General features: G+C 39.3%; 1 protein-coding gene across 4 annotated transcripts in view; it reads left to right on the top strand.

The window, feature by feature from the left end:
• LOC105942333 (POTE ankyrin domain family member A-like) overlaps positions 1-11,737 on the top strand; it is a 62,258-nt gene extending 50,521 nt beyond the window's left edge. For all 4 annotated transcript variants that reach the window (XM_058669271.1, XM_058669270.1, XM_058669269.1 and 1 more), the window contains 4 exons: positions 171-337; positions 6,887-7,071; positions 8,315-8,540; positions 11,526-11,737. In XM_058669271.1, coding sequence (XP_058525254.1) covers positions 171-337; positions 6,887-7,071; positions 8,315-8,540; positions 11,526-11,576 — 629 coding nt within the window. In that variant the 3' untranslated portion in view covers positions 11,577-11,737. The remainder of the gene's footprint in view (positions 1-170; positions 338-6,886; positions 7,072-8,314; positions 8,541-11,525) is intronic.
• Positions 11,738-12,262: the final 525 nt, after the last annotated feature.

Raw genomic sequence — 12,262 nt, 5'->3', positions numbered from 1 at the left:
ATGGATCTGCCATGCAAATGACAAAAAAGATAAGCCAAGAGAAAACCAGTTGGATTAGATAGTGGACATGTGCCTCAGTATACTGATCCAGAAAGCCTTTTGGATCTGGAGTTTCCCCACGCCAAAGAAATGCAGAATATGTGTCGAATAATGTGTTTTTGCTGTTATAGATAGTTACAAGAAAACAGACCCAACACAGGACATGTCCAAGAAGTTTTATGATAGTTATCAAGCTCTCAATCAGCAAAGCACGGAATCTGGATTACGACGTAGCAGATGCTATCCATCATTTTGTGTCAAGGGAACAACATCAAGTAAAAGCATAGAACAGCTACAGGTATGTTAATTTTTCTAGTTTAATATTCACTTGTTTACTTGAACAGCATAGTATATACAAAGTGAAATTAGCTTTCAGGCTATCTTTTATAGTGACTAAATGATAATTCAATTGTTAATTAAAATATTTCACTAGCTATAAAACTTTTGAGTGTCCAGTGTAGTGTGGCTCATCATTATCCTTGAAACAGAAATAAATTCCTCAACATGGTTTGAGCTTTCATTTCTATAAACCTCATACATGATATCTTTCTACTCGATTACATAAAGATAATTTTTTTCAGATGCACGGTCTGATATAAAAGGGACATATCATCTTCAAGCTGAGTTAATCTTCATCTTTTCTATCTGGAATAAAAATCTCAACAGAAATGAAAAAGGACTTGGAAACAGAGGATATATCCTCCACTTCCACAAATAACACACTTTATTGTGTGCATAAAAATGCCATCTTTAAATGTCCATCTCTCTGGTTATTCAGACCTTTCTTGGGGGAAAAAAAATTAGTCTTGAAAAGGTATTTCCATCTCATTTTTTATCCAGGTCCCTAGAATATGCCAACCAGCAATCTTCAAACATCATTTAAGAGAAAGCTTAGATTATGAAAATGGTAGTAAATGGTTCACTATTTTTTTAACCCAAACAACTGTTTTGAAGATATGTGGAATTAAAAAGCAAGGAGATTTCCCTGCTCACCTGCCTAAAACTTTTTTATTCTTCAATTGTTAAAATATAAAGTTCTGTAAAACCATGCTTAACCACTATATACTGCAAAGTTTAAATTGTGGCTTAATTTTCTCCCCAAAATACTTTATCAATTTATGACTGTTAATGCTAAACAAGATGTAACTGCATAAGAAAATCAAGGATCAATAGTTACAGTAGAAAGAAGACCAGAGTTGATATGACCATAACATTTTTTTAAAAATGAAAATGTACATTCTTCTACAAGTAATAATAAACATCAAGGTATGTACAAATGAAGAATTACAGCAAGAAATGGAAAGGTTTAAGAATGATAAGGGTGTGATAGGTATTTGCCCCAGAGGGTGACACCACTTGGAATGCCCACATTTAGAATGTCTGGATTTATGTCCTAACTCTGCGATTAATTCCAGCTTCCAGCTAATAACATTCTGGGAGGCAGCAGGTTGTGGTTCAAATGTTTCAGTCCCTCCCACTCATGTGGGAGACCTGCACTGACGTACTAGCTGCAAGTCTTGGCTTGGTCCAACCCTAATCGTAGCAGCCTTTTATGGAATAGCCAGCGGAGGAAAATGTATTGTGTGTTTCTCTCTGTCTCCCCTCTCTCTCCCTTTCTTTCCCTCTCCTTCTCCCTCTCCCTGAAATTAAATTTCGTGAAAGAAAGAGTTAGTCATTTGGGAGAGGCAAAAGTTCAACTAAAAAAGATGTAGAGGTTTGCTTTCTATCTGATTTATTGTGATTTTCAACTTACAAAATTCTCATGAACAAAATCATGTTCTTTCTGCCATCTGGTTGTAGTTCAGAAAGCAACTTTTCCTAATTTTTGTTGCTTAATCAAATGTATCTGTCTCCAAATGGTTACCCATAAAATTGTATGGGTATTGAATGTGAAATGCGGGAAACTTCTTGTCTTCCAGAGTACCACACTAGTAGTTTGGAAGTTTTCCTTTATTCTTTGATGTGTAGCAAACTTTGGTTGATATATTACAGAGATTAAATTTGTTTGATAGCCCAAAGAAAAAAAAGAACTGTAAAGGTCATGAGGGAAACAATAGGTTTGTTTAGAAAGAGAAAAACTGGGTCCACAGCAATGACTCAATTGGCTAATCCTCCCCTTGCAAGCATCAGGATTCCATATGGGTGTCAGTTTGTGTCCTGGCTGCTCCACTTACCTTCCAGCTCCCTGCTTTGGCTTGGGAAAGCAGTGGTCTTTGGGCCACCTGGAGACCCAGAAGAGGGTTCTGACTCCTGGCCTCAGATCAGCTAGGCTCAGGCCATTATGGCCATTGGGGAAGTGAACCAAAAGATGGGAGAGCTTTCTGTTTCTCCTCCTCTCTGCAAAATCTACCTTTCCAATAAAAAACAAATAAATGTTAACAAAGAGAGAAAAGCTTACTTTCTGTTGCTGTTGCCCCACAAAGTCAAACCCATTAAATAGTGAATGCAAAATCCAATTGGTAAAGACAGAAGATGACACATTTTAAGTCTTTGTCTCCTTGTTTCTACTAAACAGCTTAATGAAAACAGTAGATAGTGAAGAGTGGATAGAAATAAAAGCATAATATGAAGAATATGAACTTTCATATTTTGGAAAATGTTTGTAGAATTTTGAACTCTGAAATGAATCAGAACAAAAATTTAAGGACACGCAGTGTTAAAAGCACAAGTTTGCTGCCTAAAAATCATGACAATTAAACTCTAGGTGTCAAGGATTGAATGAAAACAAAAAGTTCTTTATATTGAATAAAATAGAAGCAACAATCATCATGTATTTTCATTTGAAAAACAGAGAGACAAAACATTATGTAAGAAAAGTGTTGTATCTTCCGGTTCACTCCCCGGATGTGCACAACAGCCAGGCTTGGGCACACTAAACCCAGGTGTTCAGTACTCTGTCTGGGTCTCTTACATAGATTGCATGATTCAAGGACCTAATCCTTCATCTCAAGCTCTCAAATCATGCACATTTGCCAGTAGCTGTGTCAGAAGCAGAGGAACTGAATGTTAATAGGGCATAGTTCATCAGAGTGAGAAGAGTAGAGGGTTAGGAAAAGTGAATGTGATCATTGTTCCCAAATTTTCTAATTCTTCCTCCTGTTTTGAGGGGAAAGGAGGTGATAAGGGGATGAGTCATGCACAGCCTCCTAACTGTCCCAGTACCCCGGGATGGGGAAAGGCCACCCTGTGTCACCCAGGGTCCTGATGTGGTGCACACTCCGAAGGTTCTGCCCAGGTGGTTTTGATATTTCTGAAATTTTGTCAATCTCACTGATCCATGAATTAAGAAACCCTTCCAATGTCCACTGGCTGACACAGTTTAGAGTCTCAATTTGTCCAGATGTTTGCTGTCATCATTTGGCTGAGGTAGCTGTCCAATTTGTTCTGTTCTCCTTCCTCTGCTGTGGTACCAGATGTTCTCTGCAGGGCCCCAATGGGCTGCCATATCCTCCACGTGCATCAGGGCCTGCCATCCACTGTTCTCTTTTTCTACTGAGAAGGACTAGTTCTTGTAGGTAGACCCAAGGACCCAGGCCAGGAGACCTGGGTCCCACAAGACCGCTCATCTCTGAGGCTCATGGCCATAGCACCCGTGGTGCAGGCGGGCCCAAACACCTGGGCCAGGTGACCCAGTCCCCACCATACTCTTTGCACCTGGGGCTCATGGACCCGACACCCACTGCATAGGCTGGCCCCAAGGACCCAAGCCAAATGACCAGGGCCTGAATGATGCATTCTTATAGTAGAGATTTGGGAGGCAACTCAATCATGGATTGAAATGCCCACCTCTTTGCTTAAATAGCTTACAGAATGAAATTGCCATATCAAGACTGGAAATATGCACAGTAAAATGTTGAAATGGGCCCGGCATGGTAGCCTAGTGACTGAGGTCTTCACCTTGCACACACTGGGATCCCATATGGCCGCCGGTTCTAATCCCAGCTGCTCCACTTCCCATCCAGCTCCCTGCTTGTGGCCTGGGATAGCAGTCAAGGACGGCCCAAAGCCTTGGGACCCTGTACCCACATGGAAAACCCAGAAGAAGCTCCTGGCTCCGAGCTTCAGAATGGCACAGCCCCAGCTGTTGTGGCCACTTGGGAATGAATCAGTAGAAGGAAGATCTTCTCTCTCTCTCTTCTCTGTATATCTGACTTTCTAATAAAAAATAATAAATCTTTAAAAAAAACTGTCAGAACAAGGAAAAGAAAATAAGTATTTTGAGGACAATATTTAAATACAATTTTTTCTTTCTAAGATTTAACAATTTTAACATTTTTCCACACTGACTTCACATGTAGATATATACTATCTAAGCATACATATATACTATTAAAAACATGGATATTAATATCACAACATGTGGGACTTGTGACAATCATAATGTGGGTAAAGAGGGTATGTTGTCATGTACAAGGAGGACTTCAAATTTTAAAAGAAAAATTCAAAAGAAACATAACTGAATGAGAAAATGTGAAGAAAACCAAAATTCCAGTACAGTGAATGGCTTAATATCCTGACACATAGTATTTGGCTTTCTGTATGTAACTTTATCTAACCCCAGGTCCTCCAGTTCCATCCATTTTTTAGGAAGTGGATTAGGTTTCATTAGATGAGTAGTATCCCATTTCATTAGATGAATACCTTATTTTCTTTCCCCCTTTATCCCCCAACATCCTAGTTGTCTCCCTCTCTTGGCTATTGGTAAGAATTCCTTGCACTATTACTGCTGTCTCCCAGGATTTGCATTCGCAGAAAAGTAGTTAGGAGCCAGAGGCAGATATCATTCCCAAGCACTCTGATGCCTCTCTCACAGATCTTGGTTGTTGTTTAAAAATGTGTGTAATGGGGTCTAGCGTGATAGTCTGGTGGCTAAAGTTCTCACCTTGCATGTGCTGAGATCCCATATGGCACCGACTTGTGTCCCAGCTGCTCTGGTTTCTATCCAACTCCCTGTCTGTGGCCTGGGAAAGCAGCAGAGGATGGTCCAAAGCCTTGGGACCCTGCACCAGCTTGGGAGACTCAGAAGAAACTCTTGGCTTCTGACTTCGGATCGGCTCAGCTCTGGCCATTGCAGCCACTTGAAAGATCTTTCTTCTCTCTATAAATCTGACTTTCCAATAAAAAATAAATCTTTAAAGAATTGTATTTTGCAGGCATTTAGGGATTCAAGATAATGAATGGCAGTTTGTTTCTCTATCACTTTACCTCAAGAATACTACAGGGTCTTAACGCAACCTGCTATTCACTTGTTGTAATGTAGGGCCACTCATTTTTCCTCCACTTAGCTCCCTCTGGGGTGATTTGAGACTAGACACTTTAACTATCTAGAGGCTTGCTAATTCATATAATTGGTTACTGAGCTGGCTTTTGGTTGGGTGTTTAGCTGGGGAAGTTGGTAAGAAGCTCCATATGATGATTTGCCTTGTAGCTTGTGCTCCCTTATCATATAGTGGCTGGATTCTAAGGATGAGTTTCTCCAGAGAAGTTGAAGTGGAAATTGCATCACATTTCCTAACCCAGCAAAAGGCACTCGGCATCCGTGCCAGCTTTTATTCAGGAGAAACCAGCTCATAGCCGGGAAAGGGAATCTCATAGAAGAAATGCCAATGATTTACATACGGCACAGTACTCACTTTTAAAAAAAAGTTTTATTTATTTTTATTGGAAAGTCAGATTTACAGGGAGGAGAGACAGAGAGGAAGATATTCTGTCCATTGATTCACTCCTCAAGCTGCTTCAATGGCTGGAGCTCAGCTGATCTGAAGCCAGGAGCCAAGAGCCTCTTCTTCTGGGTCTCCCACATGGTGCAGGGTCCCAAGGCTTTGGGCTGTTCTTGACTGCTTTCTCAGACCACAAGCAGGGAGCTGGATGGGAAGTGGGGCAGCTGGGTTTAGAACCCATGCCCATATGGGATCCTGGTGCATGCAAGATCAGGACTTTAGCCACTGGGCTATCATGTCGGGCTCTCACACTACTCTTAAAAAAAATCAAATAATAATTGTCTAAAGGAAATGATTTCCTCTCAACCTGATTGCTTTGAAGTCCCAGCAAGTTTTGTTGTTGCTATTGTAGTTACTGTTCTTATTTTGTGGAAAGCACCAAAGAATGACAAGACAGCTTTAAAATCATTTCATTCAGAAGAGTAAGCAGTTCATATCAATAAACTTTTCTATGGGGAGGGGCTGTTGCTCCTGTATGCCAAATAAAAATTGTCATTTAAAAGTTACACAGAGTCGGGCCCGGCACAGTAGCCTAGCGGCTAAAGTCCTCGCCTTGAATGTGCCAGGATCCCATATGGATGCCAGTTCTAATCCCAGCAGCTCCACTTCCCATCCAGCTCCCTGCCTGTGACCTGGGAAAGGAGTTGAGGACAGCCCAAAGCCTTGGGACCCTGCACCCACGTGGGAGACCTGAAAGTGGCTTCAGGCTACTGGCTTTGAATTGGCTCAGTTTCAGCTGTTGAAGCCACTTGGGGAGTGAATCAGTGGACAGAAGATCTTCCTCTCTGTCTCTCCTCCTCTCTGTATATCTGCCTTTCCAACAAAAATAAATTAAATCTTTTAAAAAAAAGTTACACGGTGTCCATGAAACGTTGTTAAATGACATTGTTCAATTTCTAATGTTTGAATTGCTTCTGCTATTTTTTGATTACTGCATTGCATGATAGTAACATAAGAATGATTTAGATAGAATTCACTTGATATTGGAGATGGTTTTTTAAAGTGTTGGTTTTTTTTCATATCTGTGAAATTCCTCTCAGAATCCCTGACTGAAAGCTAAAGGAAACAAATAACAGTAATTATGCAGATTAATAATTCTAAAAATGTATCTTTAAAATTTGCTTTAGGCACAGGCATCTTCTCAAACACTTTTAAGGAGTCAGAAGAACTACAGTAATGAAGAACTAAACGCCGAACTCTCCAAAATGAAAAAACTCCATGAAGATCTGGATAGAAAAATACTGGATAAATGTAAACAAATTTATTTGGCTGAGGAAGAAATTGGCAAAGCATGGTCATCTGAACTGAACAAGTAAGTCCATCAAGCGTAGAACATAAATTCTGCTCGTTTCTTGCTGGGAAGGCGTAATTGTCATTGAGACAGATTCCTGAGATTGGTGGTAAATGAGATCCAAGGAGATGATAAAATGCTATTAAATGAGCTTACCATTAAAAATTTTTGTCCAAAAAAAAGAGAAGAAAATAAAAAATAAATTAAAAAAGAAAACAAACAAAAGAAAGAAAAAAAAACTAAAATACTTTGTTCAAAACAGTTTATCCTAATACTAACAGCTGCACCTGTTTTCGGGGGTTGTAGCAACCTAAACCCCAGGTCCTACTCCTGCTCCTATTATTGCGACTACTGCTGCTGCCACCAGCACTTGGCACGGTCTGGACTTGCCTTGATTGGGATCATTGGTGTAAACACTAGAGGGTGGCTTGAGACCAGTTGTCTTGTTTTTCCACTTTGTGAAATAGGGAATGATAAAGAGAGAGAAAGGCAAGTAGGTTTTGTAGAGTGGGTAGAACTAAGACCTCATTCATCCCCGGGAGTGTGTGGACGGCAGGAAGGGCACTTCTTACCTGCGATGCCTTGCTGACGGAGCTAGGAAGGAATTATCCTCAGCCGGGCTCTTGCAGGTTTCCACAGAGGCTGCTGCAAGGAATCATCCCTCAGTTCCCGCAGTGCCACCGCTCTCAAGAAATGGGCCGAAGGTGTGAGAGGCACAGAGCAGTGCTGAGATGAAGTCTTCGGACGTTTCTTAGGAAGGGGGTTGGTTTAAATCTCCAAACAGCTTTCCTAAATAGAAATATTTATAGCTTTCTAAACATTTCTGTCATACATATGCAAGGGTACAACATGATGTGTTGATAGATGTATGGCTTGTGATATAGGTATTAGTCAAGAAAATCATATTCCTTATTTCACATAGGTACTACTTAAATACACATATTTCTAATGGCTTCTTCAAATCTTTAAAGTTTTTCCAGAAGGCAGCAAATCCCTACCTGACTGGCTATACATCAGTAACCAGTTCTGTCCCTATTCCTTTGTTAGGATCATTTGTTAATGAATAGTTGCCCTGGGAAATATACATCCTGAGAACAACCCAAAACTTGGTTTACATGCAGAAGGAATGCTGTGACACATATTCAGTGTCCAAATACCACCCAAGGGACAGTTTATTTACCCTTATAGCTACTTTTTAAAAAAATACAAGCCATTTAGGGTCATAAAAAAATTGAGCCTTTTTTGTTTTTTTGGATCTTCACAGTACTTATGAGACTTTAGCAGTGGGAAAAACAGAACACTTTTTAGAGGAACAACAGAAGAGTTACTTGCCCACTACTTTCCCCATGAAACTTTCACAGTCATCTAACATTGGAGATTCTAGCTACAGCCCACTGCGCAATGCACCTGTCAGAGCACAAGAGAGCATGATGAGTCCTTACCCAAGGCGGCAGTCATCGTATCGTAGCACACTGAGCCCTCCAAACATGGTGAGAAATATTTTTTCCCCTCTGGGTTTCAGTTTTTCATATTATCTTTATTTTATTGCAATACTGAATTTGCCTAACTTATGTATGTTAAGTGTCATAATTGTAGTTACTAATATTCAAAGGGAATAAATTTGCAACTTTTTAGTAACTTAACTCAGTGAATGTGACCAAACAGGCACATCTTAAGTTTCTTGAAGAAGTGCATTTTAATTTGCTTTAGACCATGAAGCTGTCTGCCTCATAACCAAATATATGCTTTGAAATATACTGGCTTATTGTCTGACTCCGGATGGCCTCTCAGTATATTTTAGGTTTCCTTGTACCAGCCCAAGCTTTCTAGCCTTAGTCAAGCACGAATGACTACCATCTGACACTTCGTCACTGGTGGATGTTTATTATTCCAAGGAATCCAGGATAAGTGCTTGCCATGAAACAAAAAACAAAAACCCTTATATCAGTATAAGTTGTTTTAGGTTTTTTTTTCATTTTATTTTATATCCATTTTATAGTAATACACACGAATTTATTGTCTTATTTATAGCACTTTATTTCCATTTTAAAACTATTTCTATTGTTGGATAATGGTCAAACAGTTTTAAAGCAGCTAATTCGAGTGTGTGAAGTGTCACTTATGACTATGCTGCCATTGCTTGAATGCTTAATGTTTAAAATGGCAATGGTATCAAGTCTTTAAAAGACAATACTAACATCGGGCCCAACGCGGTAGCCTAGCGGCTAAGGTCCTTGCCTTGCACATGCCAGGATCCCATATGAGCACTGGTGCTAATCCCAGTGGCCCTGCTTCCTATCCAGCTCCCTGCCTGTGGTCTGGGAAAGCAGCCGAAGATGGTCCAAAGCCTTGGGACCCTACAGCTGTGTGGGAAACCTGGAGGAGGCTCCAGGTTCCTGGCTTAGGATCGGCGCAGCTCTGGCTGTTGCAACCACTTTGGGAGTGAATCAGCAGATGGAAGATCTTCCTCTCTGTCTCTCTTTCCCTCTGTCTATATGGCTTTCCAATAAAAATAAATAAAACTGAAAAAAAGATAACACTAGCATCAAGCAGTATAGGTCATATACTTCCTACCCAAAATCCTGGGCAAGGCTATATACCGCCTCCATCCCCACTGGAGGCGTAATAGAGGAACCTTCCCTTCTAATCCTGTGATGTCCAGTTATGTTAAAAAGAAAAAAAAAAGCTCATAGCTATGACAAATTGTATCAGTTGTAAAGCTGGTGAAACCATTTGACCCAACTTTAACACATTGATAAAATCCTTGACCGTGTTCAGATTAGATGGGAAATTGTATATATATTTAAAAAAAAAAAAAACTTGTTTTGGGAAAAGGATTCTTAGATCAACTAGCTGTTCATTCTGTACAATTGACCTTTAAACAGTTTATCTCAATTGGTGTACACTGACTTACAGTTTGAATTATTTTTCTGTGATTTCCTTCATTGAGAGAAGCATCATATCCCTTGTTAACTACACACTCAACCTTGGTTTTTCACCTGACTCATACCCTAATAAATCATAGAAGAACAGATCAAAAGCTTCTTAGACAGCATTGGAGCTGCATAGCTTAAAAGAGATAAAATTAAATGACTGTTTCAGCACATAGATTACAAGCCTAGCTGGGTGTTTTTTCATATATCATTGTATTAACTTTTATTTTTCTGTAACACATGAGAAGGGCCTAAGTGCTTTGGACTAACAAAATGATCTGCTGGATTCAAGATGAAAATGAACATTAAATGTTTCTGTCAGTTGTTAAATATGGTATAAATATAGAATATTATCAGTAGTTCTTACCAGAAAAATCATATAACAAATCATTTTATAAGATAAAGAGTGTAAATGCAGACATGATGGAAGGGAATATTTTTTAAGGAAATATTTTCCCTTGATTTTCCAGATAATGGGAAGGAGTATTTATAGTTTAGTACTTCTAGATATTGAAAATTAGGTTATTTGAAACTGAATGTAGCAGCTCCATTGTGTCCATATTTCCCATATACGACCCTGGTTTGCCATTTCATGATACATTTAGTCACAGAGATTATTAAAAGCAAATGGAAGACTTTTCTGTCTCTGTCTAACTGTAACCAGGACTCAGAACTCCACATCCCAAGTGGGTGGCAAAGGCCCTCCAGACTTGGGTCATCATCTCCTGTCTTTCCAGAGTATAAATTATCCAGAAGCTAAATCCAAAGTCCAAGAGGACTCACACCAGGAGTTTACAGATTGTGGGCCTCCCAAGAGTAGCCAGACAGCTGTACTCAACACCTACTATGAACACACTTCACAATTTTAATTTTCTAAAAGTAGAGAACAGAAAGGTCAATTTAAGTAAAAAAAAAAGAGAGATCATCATTGAATTTTACTAAATGGCAGAGTTTTGCTAAGAAATGCAAAGAAATGCATTCAGTATAAAATATGACTTGTTTAATCTTTGTACTAAGAAAACATATTTGTCAGCATACTAATTATATTTCTATCAAACATTACACATCTGTTCTCTTTACTGTCTTGTAAATATCAACTTACATGACACTTCCTCCAGAAATCCTATAATACTGACATGAAACGTGGAGACATGCTGCCTCTGTGTATTCTGGCAATGCATTGTTTTACTCCGGGCATTGTATCTAGAACTCTGCCTGCAAATCCCCTGTTCATCTGTTTTATTGGACTGCAGTTTATGATTATTCCTGGATTGACCGTACCATCTTCATGTTATAATTTTACTGCTTAGTATATGTTTGCAGAATAAACAGATGAAGAATGAGAAAATCAGGAGCTCTGATACTTAACCCAGAATGTTAATCCCATGAACAACTATGGGCAAATTATAAAGAATTTTGTATCACAGTTACACATTTTTCTTCTGAACAGTGATATTGTTCTCAACTTTCTTATATTTAGGCTTAGTTAACTGTGAAATATTTGGGATAAAGCACAGAATTCTTTTTTTTTTTTTTCCATAGCAATTGCTGGAGATGGAACCAGACCATCCAGGCTCCTCTGAAGACACTTAAAGGAAAAGTCAACTCTAAGTCAAGAGCTTGTTTTGCTTTCAAAACATTACAAGCATTTGCAAATAAGAATTGCCCTTGCTTGACTGTTCATATAACATTTTAATGATGCTCAGTTCTAAACGTGATGTCAAAATTTCATTAAACTGTAGTAAATGATAATACACATATGTAATTTTATTTTTTTTGTTGTTTTATTTGGAATGTAGACAACGAGAGAGAGAGAGATGGTGTGTGTGTTTTCTCCTTCCCCTGAATTATTCTCCACATGCTGTGCCTCAGCTGGGCCAAAGCCAGGAGCCAAGAACTCCATCCAGGTCTCTTTTCTGGAAAAGAAGTGGGACTCAACATCACGTGGCCCAGTTAGGATGGCAGGCCACCCAAACAACATCAGGGCATCCGTGTCCAACACTTTGCCCTACCTGGTGCTTTAAAGCGTTCCTAGGGAGGGATATATAAGTGACTTCTGAACAGGTCTCACAAAGGAAAGCCAGAATCACTACCATACTCATGTGTCCAACTGCCTAAGCTTTTCATCTTTTATTTTTGATTGACTTTTTATAAACAGTCCTCAAATTACAGAAAAGTCCATCTTTTAGTGCAAAGAATTGTCCCCTCGAGCCATTTGAGAATAAACCAGTGAGGACATTATTAGCTCTGATTACTGTAGTGTGTAGTGTCCACCAAAG

The sequence above is a fragment of the Ochotona princeps genome, chromosome 10 (assembly GCF_030435755.1).
Source record: "Ochotona princeps isolate mOchPri1 chromosome 10, mOchPri1.hap1, whole genome shotgun sequence".
NCBI lineage: Eukaryota > Metazoa > Chordata > Mammalia > Lagomorpha > Ochotonidae > Ochotona > Ochotona princeps.
Note: the sequence above shows the minus strand (reverse complement) of the source record. Positions and strands in the feature narration are given on the sequence as shown.